The following is an 18,297-nucleotide window of genomic DNA, read 5'->3' as shown; positions in this document are numbered from 1 at the left end:
ATGAGGCTGATATCCTCTCAGTTAAATTGGCTTTGGCCTAATTTAGATATTAACTTGTATTTTCTTAGCATATTTCAGCCTACCAGGTGGCCTGGGAGGAGCAGGCTGTAGTGTGAATCTTCTAAGATAAACCCACAAGGAAATTTTTTCTTCCATGTGAACAATCTGTCTTGAGTCTGAAAAGAATAGAAGAACACGGCCAAAATACGCAGGGGAATTTATTTTATTCTGAAGGGCCCCACATACTTCCTGCTGCTTATAAATCTTGGCTTTTGCACTCTGGACTGTTTAGTTTTTGGAGGATCCTTTGACAGAATAGCGTTTCTTGGCATTGTTTCTTCTTTCATTTATCTCAGTAGAGAAATGGCAAGATTAATCCACTGGTGCCTGGGAGAATTCCTTTTCAAATCCAGCATTGTTTTAAAGTAGCAATTAATCCCTGGAGAGGACTCTTAAATCTCCCCTAATCTTCATGGACTTGATGATGAGCTCTAGTTTGCTGTTTCAAAGGGCATCACAAATCCAAGGATCCCCTGGAAAACCCTGGGTGAGGTGGAGACTGGCAGCAGGTGGGAGACTGACTTGCTTTTGCACTGGACAGAGAGCAGACCTCAGTAAGGGAACCAATTCCTCATGGCCGTAGGAGGTTCTGTTTTATCCAACTCCTCTGAGGTCCTGTTGGTTTGTTAAGTTTAATTTATAAGCACATCTAAAAATCAGGACTGGGAGAAAGATTCCTATCCCTAAATCTTTAAAAAAAAATGAGTTAGGTTATGAAAAGTAAATTGTGTAGAAGAGGGTTCCCTGTGCAATGAAACACCATGTAATTTCACCAAACTGATACTGATCTTGTATATTTCTATACTTCTAATTTTATCTAGCTATTTAATGAAATTTCAGCCTTCTTTATGAAGCAAATTCTATTTTAATATAATGTTAAACCAAATTTATAAATGTCTATTTAAATAGGAATTTTAGTCATGACTTGGTGTGCTTAAAGAAAAATCTTCTAAATAGTCTAACCAATCAAATATAAAGGACAAAAAGAATATTCCAGTATAAATTATCCAACACATGTTAAAACTGCAGGAATGCAACATTTCGGTCCTGCTAATATCATTTGGAAATTTGTTCTGAATCTCAAAAACTGCACCAGCCTTTCCAATACCCAACGTCCATTAGGCAACTGTGGCACCTGCATTCTGCCACCTCCAATGACCAGCTGGGCAGTGCTTCTAAGTTTTAGCATTGAGGTTCAAGTTATTTTTTTTAAAGAAACAAAGAATGGAAGAAATCGACCTTTTTATTGTCGCCTTCTAATTAGGCATTTGGCATTTGCTCAGCTCTCCCCTGAGACTTAGTCCAAAGTCACCGGCTTTAAATTTTCTAGATCCTGTTTTTCAGACATAATCATCTGAAACATGGAACTATTCAGAACGATAAGAAGCTGGACGGCTGCCCAGTTGCCCTGCAAACCTTGTGACTTTTACTGCCTCTCAGGATCATTCTCAGAAACGGGGCAAGAATCACTGTCATATGTCCCCCAAAAGGCAGCACACTTGGTCTGACTTTTCTGGGTTAAACCCATTCATAATCAGGGTGTAGCTTTTAATTCTAGTGATTTTAGATGCCATTAATTTAAATAAAGGAACATTTTTAATTGCAGGAAATCATTGTCCCACTGTCTTCAAGAAAGCTTCATTATTACAGTGTGAGTGTCACAGTGAGTATTTATTAGAGGGACTAGTTAGGCTTGGGTCCATGACTAACTTTGTAGCCCACAATGTCTACATCGCACTGGACATAAGGTGAGAGCGTGGATTCCCACTCACCCTTTCTTCTGATAATGCACACCTGGGAGCTTACCAACGTGACAGCCAGCCAAAGGCAGCATTGTCACACAGAAGGGCAGGGATGTTATCATTATTTTAAATTTTATTTTTAAATTACAGTTTACATTCAACACTACTTTGTATTAGTTTCAAGTGCACAGCACAGTGGTTAGACAATCACATACTCTGAGCAGCGATCTCCCACCTGACACATACATAGTTGATCCAATATTACCAACTCTCTTCGCTATGCTGTACTTCACATTCCCATGACTATTTTGTGACTCTCAGTTAGTACTTCTTAATCCCTTCACCTTTTTCACCTGATTCCTAACCCCTCATCCCTCTGGCAACCATTAATCTGTTCTCTGTACCTATGAGTCTTTTTCTATTTTGCTTATTCATTTATTTTATTCTTTAGAGTGAAATCACATAGTATTTATCTTTCTCTGTCTGACCTATTTCACTTAGCATAGGACCCTCTAGGTCAGCAGTTCTCAACCTGTGGGTCGCGACCCCTTTGGCGGTCGAACGACCCTTTCACAGGGGTCGCCTAAGACCATCCTGCATATCAGATATTTACATTACGATCCATAACAGTAGCAACATTACAGTTATAAAGTAGAACGAAAATAATTTTATGGTTGGGTCACAACATGAGGAACTGTATTTAAAGGGCCAGAAGGTTGAGAACCACTGCTCTAGGTCTATCCATGCTGTCAAAATGGTATGATTTTATTCTTTTATGGCCAAGTAATATTTCATTGCATATATGTACCACCACTTTTTTATCCACTTGTCTATTGACAGACACTTGGCCTGCTTCCATATCTTGGCTATCTATAATAATAAAAGCATAATATGCTAATTAAACCAGACATCCTTCCAGATGTCCTTCTGTATGACCTTCCAGATGAAGCTGGGGCTGGGGAAGCCTGGGTCCCGGGTGCCAGAGGGAAGCCGGTGCCGGAAGCCCAGGGAAGGAAGGCCTACTCCTTCACAAATTTCATGCACTGGGCCTCTAGTTGTAAATAACGCTGCAATGAACACATGGGTGCATATATTCTTTCAAATTAGTGTTTTGGGTTTCTTTGGATATATACACAGAGGTGGAATTGTTGAGTATAATGCAGTTCCATTTTTTATTTTTTGAGGAACCTCCATACTGTTTTCCATAGTGGCTGCACCAATCTGCATTCCCACCAACAGTGCACAAGGGTTCCCTTTTCTCCACATCCTCACCAACACTTGTTGTTTGTTGATTTATCCTAGAAGAAAACATGGGCAATAAAATCTCGGGCATTTCTCATAGCAGTATTTTTTTCTGATATATCACCTCAAGCAAGGGAAACAAAAGAAAAAAATAAACAAATGTCACTACATCAAACTAAAAACTTTTTTGCACAGCAAAAGAAACCATCAACAACACGAAAAGATAACCCACTGAGTGGGAGAGCAGATTTGCCAAGGATACATCTGATAAGAGGATAATATCCAATATTTATAAAGAACTCATACAATTCAACACCAAAAACCCCAAACAACCCAATCAAAAAATGGGCAAAGGACCTGAATCGACACTTCTCCAAAGAGGACATACAGATGGCCAATAGACATATGAAAACATGCTCAAGGTCACTCATATCAGAGAAATGCAAACTAACACCACAATGAGATATCACCCCATACCTGTCAGAATGGCTGTCATTAATAAATTGACCTGGAAGTTTGTAAAGGTTCTGAGGCAGGGCCCATCCCAAGCCTAATAAATCGGCATCTCTGGGAGGTAGGAGAAGGTGTGAGGTGGTAGTAGGACAATTTCTTTTAAAGCTCCCTACATCCTGTCCTCCTGGCTAACCTAACTAGTTACCGTCTGCTAACTCAGCTTGCCTTTACCTGTCCTTCATTAAACTTTCATTGCTCCATAGAAGGTGGTGGAAAGCAGCATACATCTGCATACTCACTTTTCCAAATGAAGTAGGGGACTATTTAAACAGCTCTTTCAAGTTTGGATAAAGAATTTTCCTAAAACAAGTGTAGCAACAGAATAAAATATTTGCTTTATCATGTGGTGCAATGCTACCACATGAGACTTACATAACATGCATGACACCACAGAAACAAGTGCCTTTCTCTCCCGGATTGCTTGCTCCCCCGGGGGCACTGGGGGTCACATTTATCTCCCGCAGTCAGTCACAACACTTGCCTCTTTCTGCCTTGGGCTCTTCTGTTGAGATGAGCCCATTCTGGTAAGATAAATTGTTAACTTTTAATAATAAACAATGAATAAACAACTCCTGAAAAATGTACTTCAGAAGAATACTCCCTTTTCCTCCCAGTTCTTTTGACTCATTATTTGTGACTTTGATAAACTTTCATTGAAATGTCCCCAGTCAGTTCGTTTTAACCATGCAGAAGAGGACCATGGACTCAGCTGCACGAAAAGCTCCCATCTAACATCTGAAACCTAAAGGAGGCTCCACAGATAAATCACTTCAGTGTATTTTCCAATGAAGGGAGTCTGCCATGCATATGAGTCAAACAAAGTAGTTCTGATTTTGCCTCGTCAGCTGACTGTGAAATCAGTGACTCTGTGGTGGCAGACGTCAGCCAGTGTGTGAACGCTGGGCCCATTGTTTCAGAGACACCCATGGCAGCTCTGTATTCCTGCAGGCCCTGGATTCCCTCCCAGAATTTATGATTTAGGGAATTTGGATGAAGTTTGGGAATCTGCCCTCTTAAAGATTCCTAGGTGATCCTTAGTATTTGTAACAACCTGGGTTGAACCTTTTAGTGCTTGGAGGTAAAGAAATATGGATGTTTGGGTTTGACCAAAAGTAATTTATTGTGTCTTTCAAATGTGAGTGGAAATGACCACTAATGACTGTTGGGGATGGGGCGACAGGAGAGGCAACAGTGAGATCAGATGCAGCGGCTGCTTTGTGTTTAGGCTGATCCCATTCAGAGAGGATCGGAGCCGCACGCAACTACATCCACACCACTTAGAGCTTCCTCTCATGACATAAGAGGCGCAAGCGTAAGGGATGTGGGTGTGCACTGGCTGTAGTTGCTCAGTGGTTAGAGCATTGGCCTAGGCACTGGAGGGTCATGGGTTTGATACCTGGTCAAGGGCACATACCTGGGTTGCAGGTTTAATTCTCGGGAAGCAACCAATCGATGTGTCTCTCTCACATGGATGTTTCTCTCTCTCTCTCTCTCATTCCCCCTACCCCACTTCTATCCTCTCTAAAAATCAATGAAAAAAATCCTCAGGTGAAGATTAATCAGTACAAACAAAAACAAACAAAAAAGATGTGGAAGAGATGTGTGTGCATTTTGAAGCCAGTTACTTTTAGAGAAGGCTTGGTAAAGGATTTACATTTCTTCAGCTAAGTTTTAGATTTATGGACAATAATGATATGTAATATTTTATGTGGCTTTTTAAACTGTAAAGGGTTCTGCTGGTCTTTAATTTCTAAGACAGCATAGGAACCAGGGGAACTAAATCAGTATTTATAGCTACCCCTTCTTAGCTTCAAGGCCAGAATCAAGTTGTATTCAAATGCAGGGACGAATTACAACCGTGAGGAGCATGGCGGCTTGTTAGTAAATACGTGGGAGCAGGCCAGTGCTCTGCCCGAGAGGCTGTGTTTATACTGCACCCAAGGAATCATTTAGGGGAAGAAAGCCTGCCTGTTAATAAGCCAGATGATGTGACTAATGGCAGTGCTGGCCCCGGCTTGGACGGTAGGGGCTCACAAAGTCAAACACAGCTCACTTTCGGCTCTCTCTCAGCTTGAAAGCTTTAGAAAGCATTTCCAACAGAGGGCCTCAGGGATTTTGGTACAAAAATGCCAAAAAACCTCAAATACAGTGGTATGTTTATAAATATCGCAGGGGCCCTAGTCCCGCCTAAGAGAGGTCGGGGAAATGCATTTGTTTAACCTCACAAAGTTCTTGACCAGAGATTTTTACTCGATTTAATCTACATCCGTAGCAATTCTATAATTGAATAATAAGTCATTTATTATGAAAGTTATGAGTGTGTTTCTAACTGTGACCCAGGCAGCTCTGGCTATGTTCTCTCTCTCGGTCTCCTTTTTCAAGTGCAGTAACTGAAGGTTTTGGCCACATTTCCTTCATCCAGGAGGATTTTTAATGCATTGCTCACCTGCTGTGAGGGAATATTAAACAGCAGGAGCCCCATGAGCAGATCCTTTATGTGTGGATGGTGGTGTGGTTGCCATAGCAACTGTGTCACTGGATTGACCCCCTTTTCCCCCTTAACTCTGCTTGGGAAAGACAAGCAGGTGGGAGGAAGAGCTGGCATGTGAGCTGGGGCCTTAGAGCTGAGAGGGGAACAGCATGGCCCAAGGCAAGGAGCTGTGGATTCCAAGTCCCCGTCCCGCCCCCTGCCCCCCCCGCCCCCCCCCCATTCCCCTCCCACACACATGATTTCCTGCAGGTGATGTTTCTTGGCAAAGAGATGAGGATAAGGTTGGATGGACAGAGTGGTTCCAGGGTGGGGCAGCAACTCTGCAATCTTATCAGACCCCTGACTTTAAAGCCGCCCACATGCCAGTGAACCTCGAATAAACGTCTCCTGCTTTGCCCTCACCAGTGCCCCAGATTGCTATACTAGCTGTCCACTGACACCTCCAACAGGACTGCTGAAAGGCATCTCAGAGCTGAATTTCCCCAACCCACTCATTATTGTCCCATCTCATCCATAAAGACAAAACTATTGGAACTATCTTTGATTCCCCTGTATCCCTCCTCCCTCTGCATTAGTTTACATTCCTGCTGACTGGAGCTCCAAGACACACTGCAAAGGCACTGCGAAAACTCTCTTCAGCTCCCTAACTCCCCTCTCCTCAACCACAGCAGTAACCTCCCTTGGGATTCCCTTGTGAAATAGATCATCAAACCCCTCGTTAGGTGAAGTGGTTGGTAATCAAAATCCTGCTAAGGTGGGTTCCAGAGAAGTGAAGTGTCCGGGAAGGAGCTAGGTCTTAGTGTTTCTTTGTAAGGCAAATGTGGGTTGGCAGGAATGTGTTTTTGTAAGGGGAGCTGGTGAGGCGTGTAGATTTGCTGATGGTGTGATCCAGGAGAAAGGGAGCACATGGTGATTCAGGGGAGAGAGGAGACTGGCCAGGGCTGTCCTCTTTGGTGTCCCAGCATGTACCGCTCATCCACAGCCACAGGAGGGAGGGATCTGAGTGTCTGCTCCACAGGTGGGCTTTATTTTTATTTTTTAAGTATCGTTGGTATATAATACTATATTGGTTATAGTAGTTTCAGTGTATAATGTAGTGATTTCACATTTTTATACCTTATAAATGTTGTCACCCCACTAATTCTAGTGATCACCTGTCACCAAGCAAACTTATCACAATATTATTGACTCTAGACCCATTCACCTGTTCACCCATCCCCCACCAATTGCCTTCTGGTAACCATCCCTTTGGTCTCTGTTTCTATCAGTCTATTGTTGCTTTGTTTGTTTGTTGGTTTTATGTGTGTTTTTTAGATTCCACATGTAAGTGAAACCATATGATATTTGTCTTTCTTTGCCTGACTTATTTCACCTAACATAATACCCTCTAGATCCATCCATGTTGTCACAAATGGCAAGATTTCATTTTTTTATTTCTGTGTAATATTCCATTGGGTGTATGTAGAATATTATCTATCTATCATCTATCAATTTCTTTATCTATCATCTATTGATTGACAATGGGTAGCTTCCATATCTTGGCTATCTTTTATATATATAAAAAGCCAGTGACTGGAAAGCCATAATTACCAGAATGACCGGTCGCTATAACCCCCACTGCAGCCAGAGAACTGGCCCGATCAGGGGGTGGGGCAGGCCGGCCAACCTCCCATGGCCCTTACCCCCGGCCAGCCCTGCCCCTGGTCAGCCCACCCCCAGTCAGCCCCCACCACCCTGATCGGCCCACGGTCCCTTCCCCTAGCCACCTCTGCCCCCAACCGACCCCCCCTCCCACCAATCGGGGGTAGGGCCAGCTGGCCCACCACCCACAGCCCTTCCCCACAGCTGGCCCTGCCCCCAACCACCCCTCCAACTCCAATCGGGGGCAGGGCCCACCGGCCAATTGCCCGCAGCCCCTCCCCCCAGCTGGCCAGGCCCTTAATCGGGGCCCTGATCAGGGTGGGCTGTTCTTATTTTCTTTGGATAAATACCCGGAAGTGGAATTGCTGGTGGGCTTTAGATAGGTGGGCTGATGAACTGGTCTGAGCTCACCCCTCTTCTCTCAGTAAAGTAGGAAGTAGGGTCATCAGCTGACAACGGGAAGGATAAGGAGGTGGGGAGAAGTAGGTCCGGGAACATATGCCTTCTTTCTGAACACACCATGGACCTTGACCAGCTCTTTCCTCTGCCTGGAATGCTCTTACCTAGGGTTTCTCACGTGGCTTGTGACATTGTGACATTCAGATCTTAGCTTAAATGTCACCTCCTCAGAGAGGCTCCCCTGACCTCAGAATCTAAAATAGCCACCCTGTCACTCACAATCACATCACCCTATTTTAATTCTCTGATTAGCATATATCACTGTGAGATATTTAGGTTGTTTATTTTTTACTTATTTACATGTTTATTGCTTCATCTTTCACTAGAGATACTAGCACACAATAGGCCTTGAACAGATAGAAAAATCTTAATGAAGAAGCATGAGAAATTACTTTTCCTTCGGGAAAAAATACAAATGTGTCCTGATGGAATACGATAAAACCAGATTTGGGTGTATAAACTTGAATAGGCCTGGAATTAAATGTGTGTGTGTGTGTGTGTGTATGTGTATGTGTGTGCGTGTGCGCGCATGCGTTCCCATGTGTGGTGGGGTACACTAACAACCAAATTAAGATGCAAGTGGTCGTACTCTCCTAGGCAAACAGAGCATCCCTCAGTCCTCAAGTCCACTCAGCCCTTGAACTTTATCTAGGTGCAGATAAAGTTCAAGGGCTGAGTGGACTTGTGCCCAGTGCCAGTGAATTCGGACATAGTTAGAGGTCCAGATACCATTAGTGAACATTATGTAAATATCTAAACTGAGTGTATCAAAGAAAGACCTTTAAAATGGGAAAATGGAGAGGCCAGGCTCTCCTCTTTAAGCCTTAAATAGATGTGTGAACTGGGCCTAAAAACCTTGCTGGCTCTGCAGCCAACATCTAGAGCCAATCTGGCTAAGAACTGGAAGTCTGTCAGCCCAGGGGCACATGCAAACAAAGTTTCAAAAGTCTGAAACAGCCTCCTTTTGTCTTAAAGTGATGGTTTATATTATAATTCCTCTACGAAAATCCTAACCCTCTAGGGAAAGATTCTAATTTGCCACAAAAAAAAAAAAATCCTATGCAGTCTTTACAAATAAGACAAATAAAAAGACCCTCATATACCTAGTTTAAAATAATGCATGGAAATATATTTATATTCTGCGCATGTGTTTCTTCCTTAAATCTCTAATGATTGTACTGCGGTGCTGAGTTGTCCAGAATTGAACCAGTGTATCATTCTCTAAGAATAAGGGAGGCAGTGACTGTATGTTTAGCCAAGTAGCCCAAGACCACTCATCCTCCCGTGGGCAGGAAATACTAACATAGTGAGCAAAGGTAAACTTCAGGAAGAAAAAGGATTTTCTACGCAGCGATGTAACTCACCCTTTCAGTTAAAGCCACGGGTACTTCAACCTCCCACCACCTTGCTGGCAAAGTCTGTGAATTTGCGGAACCAAATGCAGATTGATGAAAGCTAAGATTATTAAAAGATGTTTCGAAAAGTTTCTTGTTCCACCCATAGAAGATGAGCTCATGTAGGTAAGATGACATGCTATTAGGGGCCTATGATTAGTGATGTTTCCTGGTTACTTCTCCAGGGGAGGTTAGAGCTCCTCAGGAATTATCAGAGCCCTGGCAGGGACGTAAGTGGTTCTCTGCATCTTTTCCCAGATTTGTGAAATCACCACATTCTCTGACCCATAAATTACAAACTATGTCATCTGCTGGGCAGATAGGCAGAGTTCTAGACTACAGTGTTTTCTGTTTTGCTTTTGTTTGTTTGTTTGTTATTTAGGCTGGAGGAGAAAAACTAGATCCAGAAGAGGCACTGATCTATGAAGAGGGTTTAGACGAAGGAGATGGTGTTGAAGGCGAGATGGAAGAAAGCACAAAACTGAAAATCTTCCGCAGGTTTGCCTTTGTGGCTTCCAAGCTGAAGGAGTTTATTGGCAACATGATAACCACCGCTGGAAAAGTAGTTGTGACGATTTTACTGGGTTCATCAGGTGAGACTTTCCAGTCCTGGGTGGGGCACAAATGACTCTGGCGAATCATGAAAGAAATGGTGGAAGAGAAAATAAAGAAGGAAATAATTCTATTCCATGACACCAATATAATAGCTGGAGCTTTTGTAAAAGAGGCCACATGTACAAACCACACACATGCAAGTCATTTTTCCCGTGCAGTTCTAGTTTTTATATTTTAGATAGTTTCTGTTAACTTCTGTAAAGCAATCGTTTTCTCTATCTGTTACGTGACATCATTTTCTATGTGTAGATCAGAAAAACAACCATTCTTCCTCAGAGCCTGTGAATGGTGACCTGGGACAATGAATAATTTTAGTGTACAGGTGCCTCTGAGAGCCTGTCTGTATACATTGATTCATCAGTAATCATAACTTAACTCTCCAGGATTTACTGTTTTTCTTCCTAAGTTACATTGCAATCTTCCAGCACAGACACTCACTTCCTTTAAATTTTGGCTATAGACTGCTGATACCATAATTATGTTATATCAGTTTCTCTTCCCCCCTCCACCCCCGAAACATTCTATGCTCTAGAGCTACTGGGAAGTTTATTCAATACCACCTCATTGAAATTTTGCAAGATGAAACAACATAACTGTTGGTTAATGGGAAAATAAAAAAGTGGAAAAAGAATAGAATTTCTCAAGATATATAGCCCAATATTTTAATGAGGAGTCATTTCAAAATCCACCCCCCCTCCCACTTCTCCTGAAAGGTTTTTAATGCCTGTAAAGGAATTGCCTCGTTTTACATTTCCCTTTTTGGTGATAGTGCAAATCAGATTTCGTTTGGTAGGACAACATGTTAGTGAAACTTTAACTGCCACAGAATGTAATATTATTATTAATCCTAGTTAACTAAAACACAAGGTAAATCATTATTTTAAAAGTGGTATCGGGAAAGTTAGAAGGGACATACAGTATTCCTGAAAATTTTTAGGGAGAAACAGAAGATGGAAACAGGCAATTAAGTATGCTGGTGTGAAGATTAGCTGTTTACTCTGCTCAAATACCATAGGTAGAATTTCTTCCTCATCTGGCATTTCCCCATATTTACAAATATCACTTTGTGTATGACTTTTTTCATAATAAAAATAGCATTGATTCTGATTTTATAAATAAAATGTGATTATTTTAGAAACCTGATCAATACCTAAAACCCATGGAAGAAATTTATATAATCTCTAGTACTTGCAGTTACTGAGTAGTAAATGATTTTTAGTTCAATGCAATTTTTCATGATTGTATTTCTTCTTCCTTAGGTATGATGCTGCCATCTTTGACCTCATCTGTCTACTTTTTTGTATTTTTGGGTCTGTGCACCTGGTGGTCCTGGTGCCGGACATTCGACCCATTGCTGTTCAGCTGTCTCTGTGTTCTCCTGGCTATTTTCACCGCGGGACACTTGATTGGACTTTATTTATACCAGTTCCAATTCTTTCAAGAAGCAGTTCCACCCAATGACTACTATGCAAGGTAAGAGATGAAAACTCATTAAGACATTAAAGGGGAGGTGGCCCTCTTATATGACTTTGTTTGAATTTGCAGGTGTTCTTCTTGATGGATGGGGTTCTTCTAGGGATGGGAAAGCAGTAAATTTATTGATTGGCACAATCTAGGAAGTAGTAGATGATCCATTCAGATGGAGGTGCTGCTGGGACAGTAAAAAAGGAAGCTGCTGTTTGTACCAAGTGAGACAGCTACATGGTCTCAGCTGTGGAAAGAGACCCAGGAAAAACATCTCATATCAAAGAATAATGACAGCATCTTAAAGCACCCAGATGGAAGGAGCTCTCAAAGGCCAAGTGGAGGACATGTTGAGAATCAATCAATTAAATAGTCAATCATTAATTCTAAAATTTAAAAAATAAAAGTACATGAGTCCATGCTGAGAGAGAGAGAAATCTAATTTGTGTCAAATAAAGATGACAATTACACATACTCCTTACTGTGAAAATGGGAATTAAAGATAAAGAATACAGCATTTACTTTGACTTTTTGGAGGAACTCTAAGCCATTCTCAGTTAATGAGGGAAAACTCCTCTTTACAGAATAACAATAGCTAATGAAAGGGAAAGGAATAATAGAATTAGAAAATTACTACTCATCAATTCTTAATGACATACTTGTTTCTAGTTACAAACTAAAACCATTACTTAAAAAGGTTCTTGGAATGAAGGATGTTTGCAATAATGACAAAGTATATTTTCACTAGTTATTTGCTAAGTGCAAAGGAAAAAAATCAAACCCTTACAATGGTGGTCAACCCCTTAACTAATTGATCAAAAATGACATAAACAAACATGGGATAGTTCAACATTTTACACTTCTAGATGTGATGTAATATAAGGTATACAGCATCATATTCTTAAGCCTTTAGACCAGCGGTTCTCAACCTGTGGGTCGCGACCCCTTTGGGGGTCGAACGACCCTTTCACAGGGGTCGCCTAAGACCATCAGAAAACACATATATAATTACATATTGTTTTTGTGATTAATCACTATGCTCATGTTCAATTTATAACAATGAAAATACATCCTGCATATCAGATATTTACATTACGATTCATAACAGTAGCAAAATTACAGTTATGAAGTAGCAACGAAAATAATTTTATGTCATGGATAATAAACACCATTATAAACTTATGAACAATAATAGATACAGAGGCAGAGCTGCCTCAAACTGATTGTCAAACTGCAGCGGGAAGGCCAGGGAGGGTTGGGGGGCAGGAGGGAGGGGGGTAAGAGATCAACCGTAGGACTTATATGCATGTATACAAGCATAACCAATGGACATAAGACACTGCGGGGCAGGGGAGGCCAGGGGATTGTCAAGGGCGGGGAAAAAAAAAAGGACACATATGTAATACCCTTTGTAATACTTTAAGCAATAAAACAATAAAAATTTAAAAAACTACATTATCATAACAAAACATAAAAAAAGAATATAATTTTATGGTTGGGGGTCACCACAACATGAGGAACTGTATTAAAGGATCACAGCATTAAGAAGGTTGAGAACCACTGCTTTAGACCTAACCTCCAATTTGCAGAAAATATAGAAGATAGAAAAGTAATTTAAATGACTCCATAGGAAAACAGAAAAATCCAGAATGTGGATTCTACAAGGCAAATGATCTGGTCTTCTTTAAACTTAGCACAAATATGACTCTACGTTATATCCTCCTTCAATGACAAGCCCCGAAGAGAAGTTTTGAGGTTAAATGGGGACATTTCAATATTCATTGATTATGAGATGATAGTATAGAATTTTTGTTGATTCTTAGGTACATGATTGTGTTGTGGCTTTACAGGAAAATGTCATTGTTTTGGGAGATACATGGTGAGTTATTTAGGGATGAAATGTCTTCTGATAGGTCTGCAATTTGCTTTCAAATAGCTATACAAGCCAGGTGACTTAAATGAATGCACTTTTGCAGCCTAGCCCAGGGCTCCTATGATGTGTCTTGTCTTGCACAGTGGTTCTCAATCTGTGGGTCGCGACCCCTTTGGGGGTCGAACGACCCTTTCACAGGGGTCACCTAAGACCATCGGAAAACACATATATAATTACATATTGTTTTTGTGATTAATCACTATGCTTTAATTATGTTCAATTTGTAACAATGAAAATACATCCTGCATATCAGATATTTACATTACGATTCATAACAGTAGCAAAATTACAGTTATGAAGTAGCAATGAAAATAATTTTATGGTTGGGGGTCACCACAACATGAGGAACTGTATTAAAGGGTCTGGGCATTAGGAAGGTTGAGAACCACTGCATTAGAGTGATCTGAGGTCTAGGAACAGAAACAGCACAGAACGGCTAAGGTGTTTTTAATGGAGAACAGTTGGCAAGAACTTCATCTGGAGGCAGTCCAGTGTATGAGGAAAAATAAATGTAAAGCAGGTCATTTTCATGCTAAGGAATGTAAATTAATCCAACCAGGGTGAAACCTTTCCTTACCATTTCTTTTTTTCTTAGAAGATGGCGCTGGCAGTCAATCTATAGAGTTATTCCATTTGTAAAGTTGGTAGATGATATAATTATAACCAAACTTTTGGTTTCATCTTGGAAACATCCTTAATGATTACGTGACTTGTTCTATAGGTGTCATACAGAGTTCACTGTGTTCATCTGAAAGGTGAAAATGGAAGCCAAAAGAAAAATTGACTTTCTACAGATAAATGGAAAATCAATATACATGAACACTTGAAGCACTGAGTCTACTCAGGCAATTCTCTACAACCTTATGGTCACTTGTATTGTGGACCCAGGGCCCCTGGGAAATGGATGTCCTACTGACACATGACACCTGGTGCTATATACAAAAGCAGCCACTGCTTCCTACCAGGTAGACAAGCTTATGCACAGGTTGTCTTTTTAACCCAGAGAACTAAACTCCCAAGTTGGCCTCCCAGCATTTCAGCCGTGATTCAGTGCTGTGGTCGAGATAGCTCACCTCCTTGTCTGTTGAGAGCATCTCCCAGGAAGAGGCTCCCTTTTAATTTTCAGAGAGAATCTGCCCTACTCTCTGTGGGACCTAGAACAGGCCTGGTTGACCTGACAGTGCAGACTCATTCTCGAGGGTTTATACCTACAAGAGCAGCTCACCTGCACCATGTTATAGCAGGTCAGGACCCTTTCCCAAATGCCATCGAGGATATAATGGGGTCCTCCCTCTCAGAAGGTGACATTGAGGTGACTAGCATTTGAAAGTGCATTCTCTGGAGTTCAACAGCTAGGGATTTAATGTTGGCTCTGCTACTTTCTAGACAGAGCACCTGTGCTTGTGTCTCCTCATCTACAAAATAGAGATGAAAAAGTGCCTCTCAGAGCAGAGGGAGTGTTGTATTAAACGGGAGAATGTCATATCCAGAGCTTGGCAATGTGGGGTGATTATTAAAAAGTAACTGATCTTATTGTTATAGTCGTCATGTTAACATACATAGAATGTTTTTCTTATTTAGACTCACTTCCCCATGTCTAGAAACGGTAGCCTCCTACGGGGTCACACATATAGTTCCCTAAGCACGTTAAGCTGCTCTGCCCTTTGTGCTGTTTCCTTCCCTGGAAATGTCCTTCCTCTCCTTCCTCATCGTTCCTGCTCTTTTCTCAAAGCCTAGTATGAGTACCTCCTTCTGAAACCTTCCAAGTTTTCTTCTGTGAGGAACAGAAGTTATGACACTATACACACTTGCTTTCTAGAACTTGCTGCAGTGGACCATAAGAATCTGTTTATGTATGGATCTCCCCACTAGGTTCTGGTTTGGGGCCTCAGCACTTTCAGGCTAAAACATTACTGATCACACAGTGGACTTTGAGGCGATCCCTGTCCAAGATGGTTTTCTTTCTCTGTCTCCCCAAATCCTTGCATTTTTATCTATTTGTGTATCAAAGTTATGTAAAACTTATTTAGGTTTTTCCTGAACTCCCAGGCCCGGATGTGGCCTCTGACTGTGAGATGTATGTGAAAATTATTTCCCAGAAAGGTCACGGCCAACTTTAATGCATTCTCACTGCCACCCTCTGTGGTACATGTCTTCTAGGTATTAAATACCCAGTTCAGCGAGAAATGAAAGAGGCTATGGTATATGTGGTTCATTAAGTGTGATGTTGTCAAATATTTCGTTTTGCTGGAGACTAGTGATGGTTTTTAATTTATTTATTTAGAAAACTCAATAATAGTTTTCATCCCTGGTGGTTAAAATAAACATGGTTAAACTAGTAAGTAGCTTTCACTTTCTAAGGAATTAGAGATTTTCGTTCATATTCAGTATGTTTCTTGGGGACTAGGTTTACCTCTTATTGTTGAGAGACTTTGGGTAATGATTCTTAATTGGGGAGGGCGGCTAATATTAAAAATGGGGCTACTATCCCTGTTCCAGAGTGCTGTGGTGAATACTGATGCACACAGGGTCTGCCCATGCCTGGTAGTCAGAAGGCAATTAAGAAATGTTATTTCTACTTTCCTTTGGTAGTGTGTTTATGTGTGTGTGTGTGTGGGGGGGGGGGGGGTGAGCATACGCAGTGTAACCTTTTAATTAAACAAACTGTTATATGTGAGGGTTGATAAGTAATATTTTTCTTGCTAATTTCAAGTTTACATGGCATCCAGTAGTTTAATAAAATCCACTTCAAAATAACTCTTCTTTCCTCTTTTATTAAAAGTCTAACAACTACCATTGTTTTACTGATGAGGAAAACCAGTCTTGGCTCTGGGAAAATTTAATACTATTTAATTCTGTTTCTTGGTATTCTTCCCATACAATAAAACATATTCCTTAAACAAACCTAAGTTGGAATATTATATAAATATAAATAAGTTGAAATGTTAAACACACACACACACACACACACACACACATATGTATGTTTATGTATATATAATGGGGGTAATTATAATAGTACCTTCCCCATAGGATTGTCATGAATATTAAATTAGTTAATATGTGTACAAAAAAATCCTAGAACATATGAAGAACAGTAAAGAGGTATTTATTAAATATATTTGTTAAGTAAGTTGTCTTAATGGTTAATTAGGTATTCAAGCCTTTTATTAAAACTTTGATAACAATATGTAAGTATAGTCTTTCATATATTTTATCTGCAAATTTTGAGTTCAAACAAGGCTTTTGGTTTTAGGCAGTATAATTGTAGGTGCTTGTTACATTATTAAAAATTGCTATCATTTTTGGTCAGTTACTTTGTAGGAGATACTTTGCTTAGTGCTTTGTATTTCTCATTTAATTTTCATAATAACTCTAGGAGTTAGTAGGTACTGTTATTGTTATGCTCACTTTTTATTATTTATTTTTTATTTTTTATTTTTTCAATCCTCATCTGAGGATTTTTCATTGATTTTTAGAGAGAGTGAAACGTAGCGAGGGAGGAAGTGAAAGAGGGAGAGAGAGGAACATCTATGTGAGAGACACATTCATTGGTCTCTCACACAGGAACCCTGGCCAGGGGCCGGGGATTGAACCTGCAACCCAGGTACATGCCCTTGACCAAGAGTCCTTTGGTGTGTGGGTCAACACTCTAACTACTAAGCCCACACGGGCCAAGGCTATGCTCATTTTTAAATACTGAGATTACAAAGGTTGAGTAGCACATCGAGGCCACATGACAGAACCAGGATTTGAGCCTAATCCTGCCTGACTCCGAAGCTTGTGCCCCATTGGCTATATGAGCACAATCACCCTCAGCAACTAGTAAACCTGTAGTAATGTTTTTACTATTTTCTTTGAATATTTATGAACAATTTTTTCATACTTCCTAACTCCAAAATGATTGTTGTTGTTTTTTTGGGTGACTCATTCTTTCCACTTTCACTCTTAAAAGTCCAGGGACTCTAATTTGAGCCCATGTGAGGGACATCTATAGCCATAGTGACATGAAGCAGCCCATTGGTATGGACCTAATGTAAGTGGAATGAGCTAGTCCTTTTGGACACATAGCATTTGGATCTGGACAAGGAGCAGCGTTAGAGGTTCGCCTAGCAACGAAAGGCAGGAACCAGGTCTAATTTATCTTTGTGTTCCCTCCAGACCTGGAACTCTGCCTGGCCTGCCCCGGGCTATAGTGAACACTTGCTTGGTCAAACAAATAACAGGTTTTACATTTAATCTTTCACAATATGAAGAGGAATAAAGACTACACATAGTTTAAAGTTATATGTTTCAAAATTTGTTCAAAATGATTAGTATTAATGAACATTACAAACTATGCCTGGATGGTACATTTAGGTTCTTTCAACTTTAAACATTAATAGCAAATTAATGATGATAGAATTTCTTGTGGTAAAAAAGACTGTTCCTTCAGGCTAAGATAACAGCTTATGAAAAAATAAATCTAAAGTGATCTTTTGAGAAAGGGCATTTTGGAACAAAACAATTATTTAGCTATCAAACATTTTATTGGAAAGTGTGACCATCTTGTTTATTAGAGTTAAGATTCTCATCCCTGGTCTGGATTTTAATTGATTGCAGCAACACCTCATTAATTATTTAGTTTGGTTGTAAATAAGCCGAGTTGGCTGCCTTGTAAAGTATTTTGAAAATAAATATAGTGAATGATATTGCCTCATAACTGCTTGGCTTATTATGGTTCAGAATGTTGCTTATGAAGTA

The 18,297-nt window shown here is 40.5% G+C and overlaps 1 protein-coding gene across 3 annotated transcripts in view; it reads left to right on the top strand.

Annotated features, from left to right (window-relative positions):
* The window catches only part of PIEZO2 (piezo type mechanosensitive ion channel component 2), a 328,473-nt gene that overhangs the window by 195,549 nt on the left and 114,627 nt on the right, over positions 1–18,297 (top strand). For all 3 annotated transcript variants that reach the window (XM_070420673.1, XM_070420674.1, XM_070420672.1), the window contains exons 6-7: positions 9,925–10,135; positions 11,417–11,630. In XM_070420673.1, coding sequence (XP_070276774.1) covers positions 9,925–10,135; positions 11,417–11,630 — 425 coding nt within the window. The remainder of the gene's footprint in view (positions 1–9,924; positions 10,136–11,416; positions 11,631–18,297) is intronic.

This window comes from Myotis yumanensis, unplaced genomic scaffold (assembly GCF_028538775.1).
Source record: "Myotis yumanensis isolate MYYU_CA2020_CCGP unplaced genomic scaffold, mMyoYum1.0.hap1 SCAF_7, whole genome shotgun sequence".
In the NCBI taxonomy this organism is placed as follows: Eukaryota; Metazoa; Chordata; class Mammalia; order Chiroptera; family Vespertilionidae; genus Myotis; species Myotis yumanensis.
This window is presented reverse-complemented; position numbering and strand designations above follow the sequence as displayed.